The sequence below is a fragment of the Folsomia candida genome, unplaced genomic scaffold (assembly GCF_002217175.1).
Source record: "Folsomia candida strain VU population unplaced genomic scaffold, ASM221717v1 Fcan01_Sc004, whole genome shotgun sequence".
Lineage (NCBI taxonomy): Eukaryota > Metazoa > Arthropoda > Collembola > Entomobryomorpha > Isotomidae > Folsomia > Folsomia candida.
The window spans coordinates 237,648-254,631 of record NW_019091196.1 but is presented as its reverse complement, the minus strand read 5'-3'; the positions used below and the strand labels follow the sequence as shown (position 1 = coordinate 254,631).

General features: G+C 38.9%; 2 protein-coding genes across 3 annotated transcripts; both read left to right on the top strand.

Moving 5' to 3' along the window:
- The first annotated feature begins 1,808 nt into the window (after window positions 1-1,808).
- LOC110848196 (loricrin) lies at window positions 1,809-5,682 on the top strand. Its single transcript, XM_022095349.2, has 4 exons — window positions 1,809-1,823; window positions 2,185-2,200; window positions 2,477-4,910; window positions 4,970-5,682. The coding sequence occupies exons 1-3, from the start codon at window positions 1,809-1,811 to the stop codon at window positions 4,627-4,629; spliced, it is 2,184 nt and encodes a 727-aa protein (XP_021951041.1). The 3' UTR covers window positions 4,630-4,910; window positions 4,970-5,682.
- A 761-nt stretch (window positions 5,683-6,443) lies between these two features.
- LOC110848228 (ankyrin repeat and SAM domain-containing protein 4B) lies at window positions 6,444-16,804 on the top strand. 2 transcript variants are annotated; one of them, XM_035851274.1, is made up of 9 exons: window positions 6,444-6,671; window positions 6,752-7,875; window positions 9,795-9,938; window positions 11,603-11,831; window positions 13,557-13,982; window positions 14,646-14,960; window positions 15,472-15,682; window positions 15,767-15,858; window positions 16,305-16,804. In XM_035851274.1, exons 2-9 carry the CDS (start codon window positions 7,856-7,858, stop codon window positions 16,440-16,442), a joined length of 1,575 nt encoding a protein of 524 aa, XP_035707167.1. In that variant the 5' UTR covers window positions 6,444-6,671; window positions 6,752-7,855; the 3' UTR covers window positions 16,443-16,804. The 2 variants fall into 2 exon arrangements, with proteins under 2 accessions (XP_035707167.1, XP_021951083.1); XM_022095391.2 differs by having other exon boundaries at window positions 6,444-7,875.
- Window positions 16,805-16,984: the final 180 nt, after the last annotated feature.

The window sequence follows — 16,984 nt, the reverse complement described above, 5'->3', positions numbered from 1 at the left end:
TGGTCACACTGTAAACAGACCACTTTTTGTGTCCTACAATATAAAATGCATGGCGTGCATGCAACCCAGACTTTGGATGGAGTCGTACGTAAGCAGCCATCTGGACTGAATGAGAGGTCTGGCAGCCCTTATTTTTTGTCCCTTGTAAAAAGGAATGACTTGAATTTCAGGCATGCATCGTGCACATCGTGCACAATATGGAGACTTGTTTTCATTTCATTTCATGCATTCCTGGAGAGAGGACCATCTAACCACCCATCTAACAAAACAATGTCCAGGTGGAGGGATGATGCGCATGAAAAGGCGACGAGACTTGAACCAATAATTAAACATGTAAATATGCATGGATCATGTATGCATGCATGTCATGGAAAAATGAAACGGGAACAAGTCACATTTTCTGAAAAGAAAAGACATGCAGTAAACGCATGTAAATTGTAAACGGGTGTAATAAAGTGGTCCAAAGTTTTCGAGGTTTCCAGAAATTGTGGTATTTATGTACAAGTACATAAAAATCGTATCATGAAAATGTCATGTTATAAAACTTGAACAAGTTACATTTTCTAAAAAGAAAAGACATGCACCGTAGTAAACGGATGTAACAAAGTGATTCAAGATTTTACATATGTTTCCAGAAATTATGGTACAAGAAAATATCATGCCATGAAAATGCTATTCTATGAAACGGGAATATGTAAGTCACATAGAAAAAAATAAAATACATGCATTTTAGTAAACGTGTGTAATAAATTTATCCAAAAATTATGGATCCAAAACCTTATGTGCATATACACTACACGTGTGCACGCATACTTAAACTGCTAACTTCAACTCCACATTTTATTTTTTTTGTAAAATTCCTGATTAACTACCCTATAAGATAACTTCATGATGCTAAATTTTGACAAAATCAAACACAAAAGTGTCTCATAATTTCGTTCAAATTGTATAAAAACTATTATTTTCAGTGCTGTATCGTATGAAAACTGTCATGTTCAGTGTCACTGTTTTTTTTAAACTTTGCTGAATTACATAAAGTCTTTCGAATCTCATCGTTCCCATCCCACCATCGGACAGACGGACTGGACAAAACATCCTTTCATACAAAATATACTCCTTAACAAAAGGTTATCGCATGTATCCAACTCAATGTTGACTTTTATCTCTTTTGTGTCACTTCCTGAGAATCAATAAGTAAATAAATAAAAGCTTTGCATGAACGAAATATGGTCTGAAAAATGAAAACATTTTAAATAACAAACAAAAAAGTATGAATATGGAAAAATTACAATTCAGAAAAAAAAATCTATCCAGAAAAAATTGTACAGTGCAAAAAAATAAACGTAAACAAAACCAAATTACAAAAATAGCGAAAGGAGAATACAGCCCACCAGCCATGCAGGCATGTCGCATGTCTCGATAAGATCTCATCATCTCATGTCCCACGTCCCGTCACCTCCCCCACAAGAATAAAGCTCAAAAAGTCTGTGTCCTCAAGATCGAAAGTTCAATGCCGAAATGTGTCCAGAAAGAAACAAAACGAACATTATTTTATTTCATTTTCAACAAAATTTTACTATTTTGTGACGACACGCCACAAACGAGTAGAAAATTTGACCCTGGTGCGACGATGTCAGACAGTACGAAGCGATTATTCGCTGGGGGACAGACCAGGTGAACGGAGCGATATTAATTTCGACAAACTGAGATGAAATTAGGGGACAAGTGTGGATTTCGGTCGGGACGACTTGTAGCCACCACCGTAGCGCTGGTGGTGGGGGTGGCGTTACAAATAATCCAAACTGTAGATGCGCAGTTACTGGGTGAGCGAAAAATTGGCAATGTTTTTTGTCATTAGTTTTGGATTGTAAAAATTGGCGATGTTTCGTTGTCATTAATTTTGGATTGTAAAAATTGGCGATGTTTTTTTGGCATGAATTTAGGGTTTAATTTTTCGAGATTGCAAAAACTAGCGATAATTTAAGATTGTAAAAATTGGCGATATTGTTAGAATGGATTTTAGATTTAATTTTTTGACATTGTAAAAATTGGCGATGCTTTTTGAATGGATTTTAGATTTAATTTTTTGACATTGTAAAAATTGGCGATGCTTTTTGAATGAATTTTGTAATTATCTACATAATTTTGGATTGTAATAATTGGCAATGTTTTTTGGCATTTTAGGATTTAATTTGGGATTGTAAGAATTGGAGATGCTTTTGGCATGAATTTAGTGTTTAATTTTTTGAGATTAAAAAATTAGCGATAATGTTGACTTAAAGGTTTAGGATTGTAAAAATTGGCGATCTTGTTAAAATGGATTTTGGATTTAATTTTTTGAGATTGTAAAAATTGACGATGCTTTTTGCATGAATTTTGTAATTATGTACATAATTTGAGATTGTTTATTCAATTTTTTTGTGTGAATTTTTTTTGGCATGAATTTAATTTTGTCCTTAATTTGCGATTGTTCAAGATCTCGGGGCGGGTGGGGGTGGATCGGCAGGTGGAGGAGGAGGCGGGGCTGGACTTGACCTAGGATTGGGAACTGGAGGGGGTGGGGCTGGCTTGGATTTGGCCAGTTTGACGAGCATGTTGGGCGGAGATGCGGCCGCTGGTGGGGGTGCCGGAGTGGATTTGAGCGCATTATTGGGTGGTGCTAGCGGTGGAGGGGGAGTTGATCTGGAGGGATTATTGGCGGCAGCTGGTGGTGGTGGTGGTGGGGCGTCAGGAGGGGGAGGTCTAGATTTAGCGGGATTGTTGGGAGGAGGCGGAGCTGCTGGGGCGGGGGGAGGAGCTAGTGCTGGGGCGGGAGGAGGAGGAGGAGGTAGTGCTGGGGCGGGGGGAGGAGGAGGAGGTAGTGCTGGGGCAGAGGGAGGAGCTGGCGCCGGGGCGGGAGGATCGGCAGGTGGGGGGTTGGACATTGGGGGGTCATTGGATGGGGGTGGTAGTGCAGGGGGCAGTGCAGGTGGTGGGGTGGGCGTTGGAGGTGGAGCTTCTTCCGGAAGTGGGGGAGGTGGCGGGCTTGACGTCGGAGTGGGTGGTGGGGCCGGAAGTGCAGGAGGCGGAGTTGGCGTTGGGGGTGGAGCTTCTTCCGGAAGTGCGGGAGGTAGCGCTGGGGGTGGAGCTTCTTCCGGAAGTGGGGGAGGTGGCGGGCTTGACGTCGGAGTGGGTGGTGGGGCCGGAAGTGCAGGAGGCGGAGTTGGCGTTGGGGGTGGAGCTTCTTCCGGAAGTGGGGGAGGTGGCGGGCTTGACGTCGGAGTGGGTGGTGGGGCCGGAAGTTCAGGTGGTGGAATTGGCGTTGGGGGTGGAGCTTCTTCCGGAAGTGCCGGAGGTAGCGCTGGGGGTGGAGCTTCTTCAGGAAGTGGGGCTTCAACCGGTGTGGGTGTTGATGCTGGTGGAAGTGCGGGAGGAGGGGGTACTTCAGGCGGAAGTGCAGGAGGTAGCGCGGGGGGCGGAACATCATCTGGATCTGCGGGAGGAGGAGGTCTTGACGTCAGCGTTGGTGGTGGATCCAGTTCTTTAAGCGGAAGTACGGGCGGAGGCGGAAGTGTGGGAGTCGGGGGTGGTACATCGAGCGGAAGTTCAGGAGGTGGAGGTAGCGCTGGGGGTGGAGCTTCTTCAGGAAGTGGGGCTTCAACCAGTGTGGGAGTAGATACCGGCGCAAGTGCGGGAGGAGGAGGAGCTTCCTCCGGAAGTGGCAGTGGAACTGGAGTCGATCTTGGTTTGGGTACTTCTGGAGGATCTGGATCATCCAGCGGAGGAGGATTGGTCGGGGTGGGGGGTTCATCTTCCGGAAGCGGGAGTGGATCGAGCGGTGGGTCATCAGCATCCGGAAGTGGAGGTTCATCGTCGTCCGGGAGTGGATCTTCGTCCGGTGGTAGCTCCTCGGGTGGGGCTACTTCCTCCGGGGGCTCATCATCTGGCTCAGCCACCTCTGGGGGTTCTTCCTCAGGGGGCTCCTCCTCTTCCAGCGGGGGCGGAGGAAAAGCCGGGGGTGGCGGGAAGGCCGGCGGGAAAGCTGGCGGTGGCAAGAGAAAAAATAAATCCAAGAATAAATCCGGCCTCAAAAACTCCGGTAGTGCCGGTCGCCGCTCTGGTCGCCAACGCTCCGCCTGGAACAATCAGTGGAACATGAAGACCCGCAACCGAAAAAAATCTTCTTCCTCCTCCTCCTCCTCCACTTCCGGTTCTGGCGGGGGCAGCAAAATGAACCTAGTCAAACGCAACTTTGGCTGGAAGCAGTCCAAACTCATGGCCAACGCGGCCCGCAAGGCGAAGAAAACGACCAAATCTCTGGCCGCTGGTGTGGGCTCGCTGGCCAGTCGCGGCCTAAAATGGCGCCAATCCTCCTCCCTCCTCAAAGCAGGTGCTTTAAAAAAGGGCGGCGCCAAAGGCAAAGGTCTCGCGCGAGGCGTGGGCCTAAGTTCGATGGGGGTCAAAAAAGGTCTCCGGCTCAAAAGCAACACCAAATTGTCCCGATTCACGACTGGGAAGAATGTTAAGAACAAGAACAAAGCCGTCGGTCTGGCCCCACTCAATTTGAACCTCAGGAAGAAGAAAACCGTGGCGAAAAAGGGGGTCAAAAAGGGGGCAAAAAATGCTAAACAGACGCAAACCACGGGCTAATCAATTTACATCCAATTTCAATTTTCACCTCTAAATTAAATAATAAAAAGCTGCAGGACAACTTTCTTTGGCCCGAGTCAGGTTGTTCCTCCTGAGGTGTTTACCGTATCACGACTACAACTTTTTTCTTAGTTTTTCAAAAATTTTCCAAAATTACCCTCCTAATTTTACATAATCTACGCGTATCCAAAATTTCAAGTAGATTGGATAAATTTAACCAGCCAATTCATAGAGAGACACCCAGACAGACAGAAGGGTACATACATAAGTCCTGACTCCGGGTAAAAATTTCATACTTTTTATGAAAATTCCTATTTTTGCATTAATTCCAATATTTCAGGTCAACTGGACAAGTTTTCCCCTCGTAATCGATAAACAGACAGACCGACAATCGTGACTCGTACATAAGGCCTCTTGCTAAAACTTTCATACTTTTTATGAAAATTCCTATTTTTGCATTTTCAAAATTTCAAGTCGATTGGACAAGTTTTACCATCGTAATCGACACACAGACAGATAATCATATCATGACACGTGAGTACATAAGGCCTGACTCGGGCTAGAAAAAGTCTTGTCATTCCCACCGGAACTGATTTTCGTATTCTTGTCATCTCATCATTTAAAAGCATGTGACCTAAAAAAAATTGTCCCAATCTGCATCTAATTTCCTAGAAAAAAGTCATCTCATCTGAAACCAAGTGACTCCAAATTTGCACCAATCTACCCGATTTTCGCATTCTTCAGGCATGTCATCATCTGAAAGCAGGTGACTCATAGATAATTTGCATACATTTCCCCGAAAAATGTCACCCTTTTTCGCAGAAACGTGTTTAAAATGTGCATACATAATTTTATTCATACATTCATAAATCGTCACCTTCACGAATTCACCTAAACTGCGCATTTACAACGCGACCTGTCCATTCTTAAAATTCATACAATTTTAGCTGCTCTGTAACACAAAATACGTGAAACTCGGCACATCCATTCTAAAATTTCGTACAAAACTCTGTAACAAAAAATACTTGAGTAATAAAACCACAAAAAATTCTATACGAGGCAGGACATTCATACATCCATGCATATTTTCCAATAATGGTGCATACATAAATGGCCCTCTATCCACCACGCTACCTGTCCCCAGTGGCCGCGGAAGCCGTGGGGACATCGGGGGACGTTAACATTGTAGGATGGGGGGAGGGCCGGGTTTATATAAGATGGGCAGATGATACGGACATCGAACAACCCTGGGCACATTGCCCCTCTGTCCAGATCCACCCTTCCGCGGCCCCTGCTTCCTGTCCCCCTCTTCACATTCACATCTCCTCATTTCCGGTCTGTCTCCTCTCTCTGAAATGGAAGGAAGGAAGGAAGTCGGACCAGTCAGTGCCTGCTGCCGTTTAAAATTGCATGATGTGATGATGATGATGATGACGAACTCACCTGAGCCTATGCTTTTCGGCTTGATTGTTGCATCCTTACCGTACTTACGAGTCAACTTTTCACGTATACAACATACGGCCGTCGACGGAAGCGAGGGTTGCTGCTTTACTTGGTGGGGGTGGAATTACATTATTACACACGCCGCATTTTTTTGTACCCCGACCAGCGACCACCAAGTACATACACATAAAAGTAGCAAGTAGTGTACTTATTTTGCTGGCAATCTATATACACTTATGTATTTCTGTACATATGCCCACCATTTCCATATATTGTTACTCTACATTACATTACATTACATCGCTGCTACATATCTAAATAATGAATCCCTTCCTCAACACAAGCCTAAAACCAAGAAGAAGACCATCGCTATTCATCACCAACCACCTTTAATCAAATTCACATCTCACCTTAAAAAGCACACACTCACTCCAGACTTTTCCGTCTTCTTAATCAAATCAATTCCCAGTCGGGAAGGTGAAGTTGTGCAAGTTGTTCTGGTCGTACAAATTTTCAACTTTAAGTGTGAACTGGCAGGATAGGATAAATCTATAAATTTCCGATATGAGATCTCATCGGAAGAAGAGGAGACGTACTACGTGAGTGAATAAGAATTTTATTTCTGCAGGGTTAGTGGACTCGAAGCAAGAAAACTAATAAGATTCCAATCCATATAAAGATAAAAGATCTTGGTGAGAGAAGAGCAAAACCGCACCGCAAATTCCCACGCCATGCTCCCGGCAACAAGTTTACACTGCAAAGTGATGTGCTACGATTCGCATTCGCTGTGTAAGAAATCAAACTTTTGACGAAAACATTTCTAAAATTGGATTAGAAAATTTTAAAGTGGGAAAGTTTTAGTGAATATGAAATAAAACAAAATGACGTAATTTCATAGAATGCGTTGCATTGCATCGATAAAGTTTAACTGTTTAAACATGTTTAAACATATTTGATAAACCAAAACATTTCTAAAATTGGATGAGAAAATTTTAAAGTGGGAAAGTTTTAAAGTGAGAATAAAATAAAATGACGTAATAATTTCGTAGAACGTGTCGCATCAAACTTATCTATTTGATAAGCCAGGCACGCATTCTTACCCGAAAAGTTATGGAGGATCATCCTCCTCTCATCACTAATAATAAATGATGCAAGGAATATTTATTATTGATATTCGTACTGAAAATGGATAAGTGGTGGTGGTCTTGGTCGTCGCATCAGTGATGACGAATTTTGGTCACTTTATCGAAAAATTTAATTCATTCCGCGTCAATCACTCATCAAGTCGACAGCACAATAACAATTAAATTTATTTAAGAATGTATATGTGCAGTTTTGTTAAGTTCAGATATTTGCATGCCAAAAATATTTCCGAGTACTAGTGCTGCTTAAAAACTTCAGTTGTGCAATTCAATGTCACTTCATTAGCATGGTATCGTTTTACATGCATATCGAATCGATAAGAATCAATACGTATGCAAATACCCACCGCGCTTATCATCCTTGCTCGACAGATATGTATTGGACATGATTAATTGTCGTCACTCTTATCAATGATCGTCCCCTGGTGGTGGTCGTGGTGGTGATGTGACGATTAAAAGTATACTTTTTTTCCGAGAAACCTCACCCTGAAATATTTTTCGCAAAGTTATAAAATTACGCGAAAATTGTGTATAAAATTTTCATGAAAATCTTCCCAGTGACATTTTTGAAGTGAAATAAATCCATAAGTTCATAAAATAACCCGTTTTTCCTTAAGTTCCCATCAAGATTTTCATTCAGCATGGCGGATCGATTTCATAAGTAAGTAAATAAATAAATCGTAACACATTCAAGAATTTCCTTTCTTAAAAATACAAACTTTTTTCGACTGGGGAATCGTCTTTTGTCCCTTTTTTTATTTTCCTCTCTTGAATAATATTATTGTTTGTGGTGTGGTGTGGTGAATAAGAAATGGTTGAATAAGCTCCGTTACATATTATGTCATCTTCATACTTACATATGTAAAAGGAGGAGACGTTGGGTTAGTATGTATGTGCAGAAATAAAAACCCAGACTGCAGCATGGTTTAGCCCGAGTCAGGGTGTTACTAAAAATTGAGGTGGTACCGTACAACTTTTTTTGTTTTTCCACAAATTTTTGTTTCTCAATTTCAAATTCGTATGTTCTCCGTGTGTCAAAAATTTCAAGTCGATTGGATAAGTTTTACGAGATTAATCGACAGACAGACCGCCATGACGGGTACATAATCCCACACATTTTGCTCATTTTCGAACTCACATAATTCAAAATTTTGCATGTTCTCTGTTCAAAATTTCAACTTGGTTTGATAAGTTTTCCGAGGGTAATCGATAGATAAGACAGACAGACAGCCATGACGGGTACATAAGCCCACAGATTTTGCTAATTTTCGAACTCGCCGAATTTCAAATTTTGCATATTCTCCATGTGTCCAAAACTTCATGTCGATTGGATAAGTTTTACTACTTAGCTTAATCGACAGACAGACAGACACCCATGTCGGGCACATAAGGCCTTCCTCTGCCTTAAAAAAAGCGATCCCTTTTGTGAGTTCATCTTCTCTCTCGTAATCGTTGCTGTAATCTCGTCTTTTTTTACAACCGCCATGTGTGACGGAGAATATGCAAGAAATTTGGCCGTATTGTGATACCATGATATGCACACACATGTCATGGTTTGTCTTGTCGTCGTACGTATGTCGTTCTTTCTTAATTCGTTAATCAGAGGCAGATATTTACTCATCCACCGTAAAGGCAGGAACCGTAAATGATATTAACTTAACCGTTCCGCAAAAAAAGTCAACCAAACCAAACCATGCCACGTTTTATGTATAGGAGTCGTTTGTAATTTTTCATTTTAATAAATTCCTTCTTCTAAATACCTACGCGACTAATGTGATTCTATGTACGGGACGAATCTTGACAAATTAATTGATGGTGGTGGAGCTAGTAGAAAGAGAGAAATGAGATGCGACAAGGTGCTTAAAAAAATTAGAGGACAGAAGAATTGAGAAGAATTTAGGGCATATTTTTTTATGAGATGAAGTATGACAGATTGTTGCGTGAGTTTGGTTTGTATTACGAGGGTGGAAATTTTGTAGGGAATTTGAATTGGTTTTTGATCAGGATAAAACTTAGGGTAAAAATCACGATTTTATTGGAAACATAGGAAGAAATGAGCTGTGACAAGGTGATGAAGGGACGGAGAAGAATTGAGGGCATAATTTTTCACTACGATGAAATATGCAGATTGTTGTGTGAGTTTGATTTGAATGTATTACGAGGTTTATGTTACAAGGTAATGTTTTAAGTAGGAAAAGATGGGATTTGTGACGGAATTATTTTTTGATTAGGATAAAGCCTAGGGAAAAAAAATACGATTTTGTTCCAAAAAAATAGAAATTTATTCAAATATATTAGATTTTCGATTTTTTTGTTACGAAATTTAACCCCAGTGAGCTGGGGTCTCTGTATTTGACAAAATACTGTAATAATCTTGAATTTTATGGAATCATTCGATTTCGAAAAAAAACGAAATTTGGACTGTTTACTTTTTAGAAAATTGTCTATGCACCAAAAACCTGGATGTTTTCTCCAGTGAAGAATAAACAATCTTTCTATTCTTTCTAAAAATCTAGAAAAATAAATCCAACAAATTTATAGATATATGTAATTTTCTATTATCCAATTTTTTTTGCACAGAGCGGCCCGTGACGGTTATTTGGAAGCGTTAAAGGAAGCGACGCGCAAGGACCTCAACACAAAGGATGAAGACGGCATGACGCCCACTCTTTGGGCGTCCTTCGAAGGAAATTTGGACGCCTTGAGACTCATCGTGGGGCGAGGGTGGGTACAAAATCAAAATTTTGAGATAAACAAATTTCTAAAATTTATTTTTTCGCCGTATCCATCCATCAGTATCTGATTATTCAGGGTACAAAGTCGAAATTTCTAAATAAAATACAAATTTCGAAAATTCATTCTCTCACCGTATATTAATATCAGATCACTATATGATTATTCAGAGTACAAAATCGAAATTTTACAATAAAATTGAAATTTTAAAATTTTATTATTTTGAAATTCTAAAATACAGTACCTCACTATTTATAAGATCACTATCTGATTATTCATTACTCAAATAATTACATGCTAAAAAATGAATCGCAACATAAATTCAACCCAGAATTAAGTCTTAGTACCGAAACACATACAAAAAATGCACTTTTTTCACACTGAATATTCATACGTAACTAAAAATAGAGTGTAAATTAAATTTAATCCAGAATTAAGTTTTGATACATACACAACAAATGCACTTTTTTTCATACGCTGAATATTCATAACTATCTTTGTGTTTTATTAATTTACAAAATTAATTTTAACTGCGAACTGAAAAAGCGTAACGATCTTGATTTTTTGATTGAAAGGTTGTACTTAAATTGTCCAGAAAAAAATTAAATCAAAATTTTACTACTTATTAAAATCAAGGCAAAATTATTCAACTTTATTATTTTAGCTGATCCAATCAATTAGTATTCAGCACCTGACAAATTATCATGCTGAACTGAAATTTCTTGCAAAATTAAAATCATAGATTAGTTTGGAATCTTTAATGAACTTGGCGTAATGCGAAACACAAAATTAATTATATTGACTTTGAAGCAGCTCAATGAAAAATTTTATAGTTAAAATTAAGGTTAAATATTCCTGACTATTTATTTATCAACTTCAACCGGAGGTCTCCCAGCGCATGCTCTCCGATTTTGTGCAAACTAGTCTCAATCGAGGACAAATTAAATTAGGATGAAATTTGCGAAAGACACGACCTCCCAATGGGCACGTTTCGCCGAGATATTTGCATCCCAAGAGGAGAAAACACGCAGTAAATTTTCAAAATGTAAAATGTGTCAACTTTAAGGCGCATTTTCTCCTCTTCGGGTGCAAATATCTCTGCCAAACGTGCCCATTGGGAGGTCGTGTCTTTCGCAAATTTCATCCTAATCAAATTTGTCCTCGATTGACACTAGTTTGCTCAAAATCGGAGAGCATACACTGGGAGACCTCCAGTGCGAGAGGCGAATTGGAAATCCGACAAGGTTCAAGTAGAACGAGAAATTATTTTGAAAAGTTGTGTCCAAAATTTGCTTGTTTGCAAAATATTTTCCTGGAGGCTACGGTTGAATCTATTTATACTTTAAGAAAGTTTTACATTAAAATTTATTCAATTCGGTGATCAAACAAGGCAAACAAAAATTTTATTTCTGTAACTCCAAAATATTAAAATTTTGGCAAAAATGTAGTAAATGCAATTTCAATCGGTTTTACATATGAACATTAGTTGCAAAAAATTTTAGTACACAAATTTGGTTTAAGGTGAAAATTTCTCAGAAATTTCTCAAAAATTTCTCAAAGATGTACCCAAAATCGGATCGCAGACGCCGAGAGACGTCCCTTGTTAGTTAAATAATATGCAAATTAATTAATTAAAGATAACCTTTGACCTACAGCGGTGACCCGGACAAATGTGACAACTACGGGAATTCCGCCCTCCACTTCGCCGCGGCTCGTGGTCACATGCCCTGCGTCTCATTTCTCGTCAACTTTGGCGTCAACATGTGGGCCTTGGATATCGACTTCCATTCCGCCAAAGATTTAGCAGCGATTAATTCAAGGGACGATATTCTACGCTATTTAGACGCCGCGATTGGCAAGGAGGAAGTCAAAGAGCCGAAAAAGGTGGGGAAAAATTGACAAATTCCTTAAAAAATTGATTAATTAATGGACCATTTGTCGTTATAATTAATTATGAACTTAATTAATTAACTGAAAAAGGTGGTAAAAAGTTTGATAAATTCTTCAGAATTTTGTTGATAAACTAAATTGAGTCGTAATTAATTGCTTAATAAGTAACTAATCGATAAAGTTGGAAAAAGATTTTCAAAATTCTTACCAATTTTATTAATTAATTAAATTAAGTCATAACTAATTGCGTAATTAATTAACCACTTCAACCCTAGGAGACGAGTTTTTTCATACCATTCACCCCTAGTAACCGCGAATTTTTACCTCCCTTGACCCCGAAATTTTTATCTACTGCATGACGTTAATTCCTGGGCCATGAATTAAAAAATGGTGTTCCCACCGGAATTATTCTGGACACTTTTTTATGAAAATTGATGTGAATAACCTTTCAAGAAGGGATTTTGAGTTGTAATTTGCATTTTTGAGTTGTGGCGAGCCACCAATGTTTATAGCCGAAAATAGCCAACACGCCGAATTTTAAAAATGATTGTAATTGCATGAAAAGTTAGACAAGCATGCAGTAATACTTGCATATTAGTACGTAAACTTGCAAATATTGATTATAGCGCCTAAAGCGCCTTAGGAGCCGATTTTGGGCGGGAAAACCAAAAATCCTTACAATGACTTTAAATACACAGCAATGACAATGAATAATTATCCCGTGAGATGAAATTGCTCGAAAATAGACTATGGCGCATCTGGTGAATAGAAATCAATTTTAAGCGGGAAAATTAAATTCTACTAATTCCTGGCAATCTCTCAATTTTTAATTTTCCCGCCCAAAAGATATTTCAGCGGCACCCGATACGTAGTCATTAATTTTGAAGTAGTTTACCCTACCGGCAAGATTATTTGTGATATATAATTAAATCCATGCGATGATGCAATTCATCAAACTTTTAGTTTTCTCGCCCAAAACGCCCGTTTGTGCTACATGCGAGCAAAACAATTTCTCTAATCTTATCGTAAAGCGTTGTTGAAATAAATCGGTGTCGAAATTTCCTTGCAAAAAACAGTTTTCACAACTCGGCGTGTTGGCTAGATATAGCCACTTGGCTATAAATTTATTTTGCATCCCTTTCCAATGTTATTTCCTAAGAGACAATTTATCTTCCCGCCTAAAGGGCGGGTTGTTGACTCATAACTCCTGCTTTGCTTTGCTTGGAGAGGCAATGACCTAATTTTTTCCGCATACGACACATAGTCGTAGGCCGGTGTGAACGGAAAATACGCCACATAGTCGTATCCGTTGTCAAGGGTCAATACGACACATCGTCGCATTCCGGTGCCAAGGGAACTTACGCCACATGGTCGTACTCGGCGTAAAGGTCAAATACGCCACATAGTCGTTATAGGGGCGAAGTGGTTAACTAACTGAAAAAGTTGGCAACAATTTATGAAAATTCCTAAGAACTTGATTAATTAATTACGTTAGTTCGTAATATTAATCGTATAATTAATTAGTCAACTAAAAAAGGTGGCAAAAATTCTAAAAATATAAGTAATTAATTGCCAAATTTTACTAATTACTTTAATTAAGTCATAATTAATTATAGAATTAATTAATTAACAAAAAATCACAAATTCTTTAAACAGCTGATTTACTAATTACGAAGTTAGTCACAATAATTAATTAATTAATCACGCTATTAATTTCAGGTCAAAGCACACAAAGAAAAAGGCGTCCGTGATGCCGAAAAGAGAGCCAAAGATTTCGAAAAGTTGCAAAAAAAGGCGTCCAAACAGTCCGAAGAGGACAACAAAAGACTCGCCAGGGCCAGAAAGGAGATGGAAAAGCATGGCGGGACTGTTAAAGGTGGTACCGGCGACCCCGCCGCGGGTGGACCCCGACCTTCCATGGCGTTCCTCTCCCTCCGCAAAGATTCCCGTCTTTTATACGCGTCCAGTCCTAAATTTTCAGAAATCGTGGCGAATCAAGCCGCCACGGCGAACGCGAAACAGAGCGGGGCCGCAGGTGCGGGTGGGGTTCATTATACCGGCGTGTATAAAAAAGTACAACAGAAAAAGGGCCAAACCGTGGCGGGTAATAAGGCTCCCGCCGCCGTGCCAGATTCAGATTTTAAGGTGACCATTCATTTCATTTTATACCTAGAGAAATTTGTAAATTAGTAAATTTATGTCTTTAACTTGTCCCCACAATAGTCAAAATCAGCACATTTTTAATCGTTTTTCCGATCTGGGAATTTATTTTAAAATTCTGGGCGACAAATTTGACGAGCAATTTTTAAAATATACCCCCCCCCGCCAGATTTTAACACTTTTTAAAAGAGGAGATTTCAAGTTTATTAAGGCAGAAAAAGCAACATTTTGCACAATTCTGCTATGTACAAAAAAATACAAGCCTATAATTTCTAAAAAAAACATGTTTAGACGAGTTTTGTTAAAAAAATAGTGTTAAGCTACAAAGTCGAAAAAAATTATGCAGAAAAATTAACTAGCAATTTGTTTATTCAGATCTATAGTTATAAAGCTGAGTTTATTATAAACATCCAAAAGAACAAATTTTCAAAAACAAAATATAAAATTTAGAATTCAAATGTAATTCCATCAATTCCACCATTTCCACCCAATCAATTCACTGACGGTAAATTTGTCGTCCAGAATTTCAAAATAAATTCCCAGAGGGGAGAAATGATTTAAAATGTGCTGATTTTTCATAATTTTGGTGACGATTTATCGAGTCCTACATTAATAAAATTTTAATTAACTGAAATTTAAAAAATCTAGGTCGCGGAAATCGAGGCGGACGGGAAACGCTCGATCCGTTCCTTATCCGGGTTGAGACGGGACTCGGAAGTCATGTACGTTCCAAAGTATGACATTTCCACCAACAATTTGGGCAAACGGGGCAAAATTGACGGCTTATTTGAGGACATTACCAACATGGATGAAAATGGGCAAGCCAATGGTCACAGCAACGGTGTCCTGCGAGGTGGGTCAGAGTCACCCCCGCCAAACAGAGGCACTGTGGGGCGAAGGGCCGGGTCAATATCGGGGATTGGGTTGACAAGGTCAATTTCACAGCCGGATTATATGCAACAGGTGAGTCTAGTTTTTTTCTTATGGGCGAAAGTAACCACGTGCAAGAAATAAGGGGGAGAAAGTGGTTTCGTGCAGGGGGATATTTTGACCTGCAAGAAATGCAAGGCGCAAGAAACTAAGCTCGCCGCTATAAATAATTCATACGGCGCGTGGCTAGATGGCTCATATTTCGTGCACTTTATCCCAGTTTCTTGCACTGCATATTCTTGCAGTTTCTTGCACCTTGCATTTCTTGCAGTTTCTTGCACCTTACATTTCTTGCAGTTTCTTGCACCTTACATTTCTTGCAGTTTCTTGCACCTTACATTTCTTGTACCTTGCATTTCTTGCAGTCTCTTCCAGTTTCTTGCACCTTTGATTTTTTGTCTTTCTTGCACTTTCTTCTTGCGCTTTCTTGCACCTTTCATTTCCTTCGTTTCGTCCTTTCCAGAGCCAAAAATATAGCAAACCCGCAAGAAACGTAACACTCTTTATTTCCGACCAATTAATGAGGGAATTTTTGTGTGTGCAGGTGGGAACAAATGATGATCGCGAACCTGGTGACGCAATTCCTTCAATCTTTGAACGCCCAGGATTCGGTTCTATGGCGTTTCGCAACTCGATAACTTCAACGATGCAAAATTTCCCAAATTTCAGTAATAAAAATGGACGAGCAGGAAGCGGGGAAAGTGGAGAAAGTCCGAATAATGGGAGCAGTAGGCAGTATGAAGAGTCTGATGATGGTATGTAAATACATAAATATGTAAATACGAGCAGTTAGGTAATTACAATTAATTAATTAATTATCTATTTAAATGCCTCCACAGATATAGAAACCGGTCCGGTTGAACTGTTCTTAGCAGCGGCCGGACTTTCCAAATATATTCCAACCTTTATCCAAGAAAAGATTGACTTGGAGGTAAAAAAATGTTAATTTTGAAAATCTTTAAATCAGGATCATAATTTGAAGAAAAATCGTGAAATTTTTAGCACAAATTGTCGAAAATTCTTAAAATTGGAATAATTTGTGTTTGGAAATTCTTATATTTTAATCACTATTTTTTGGCCGTTAAATTTTGATCATAATTTTGAAGAATTGTGAAATTTTGGTCATAAGTAATTTGTTGAAAACCTTTACATTTTCATCACACTTTTTAAACTTAATTCTAAAATAAAATTCTAAAATACGAATTTTCAAGAATCGTGAAATTTTGATCATAATTTAATGAAAAATCCAATTTTGACCAATCCAATTTAAGTCAATAATATTTGTTTGTAACTTAAATTTTGATCCTGATTTTTAAAGCGTTTAGATTTTTAGCACATTTTTTTAAATTGCTTAAAATTTTCATTAATTCCTCCCAGGCACTCATGCTTTTAACGGAAGAAGACCTAAAATCCATCGGAATCGAGATGGGCCCCAGGAGAAAGTTGCTCAAAGCGATTCGCGACCGTCAAGCAGCCATCGAAGATCCCGGCGAAGTGATCGACAGTCGTCTCTAATTAGTTAATTAATTAGTCGTAATAGTTAATTAATTATCCTTAATTATATCTACGTACATCATGATTAGCGCTTATCCTGACAGACCTTACCAGAAAGAAAGATAGATAACCATACATAATTAAATATATAACTACTTATCTACAGATTCATAAATGCAATTACAACCCCCAGAGAGATAGATAGATAACCCCAAAAAGTTACATATATTTATTGCAAAAACTTGTGCAATTTTTTTTTGCAAAAATCAGAACAATATTTTATGCAACTTACATATGTACATCTCTCGAGATTATTATTATGCAACCAGAAGGCGAAGGCGAATAAAAGTGCAATTTTATTTTAACAATGGATAAGAAACTTATAACATATTTCGTGTCTGGAAACTTACTTCATTTTATTTCATTACGTTACATCACGTGATTATCATTATTACTTGGCAAGATATTCTTACATATCTACATCAAAAAAATGGATAAGAAGGATAAGAAAAAGAAATTCTCCACATTTCTAAAAATATACGACTTTGATGCTACATATGACA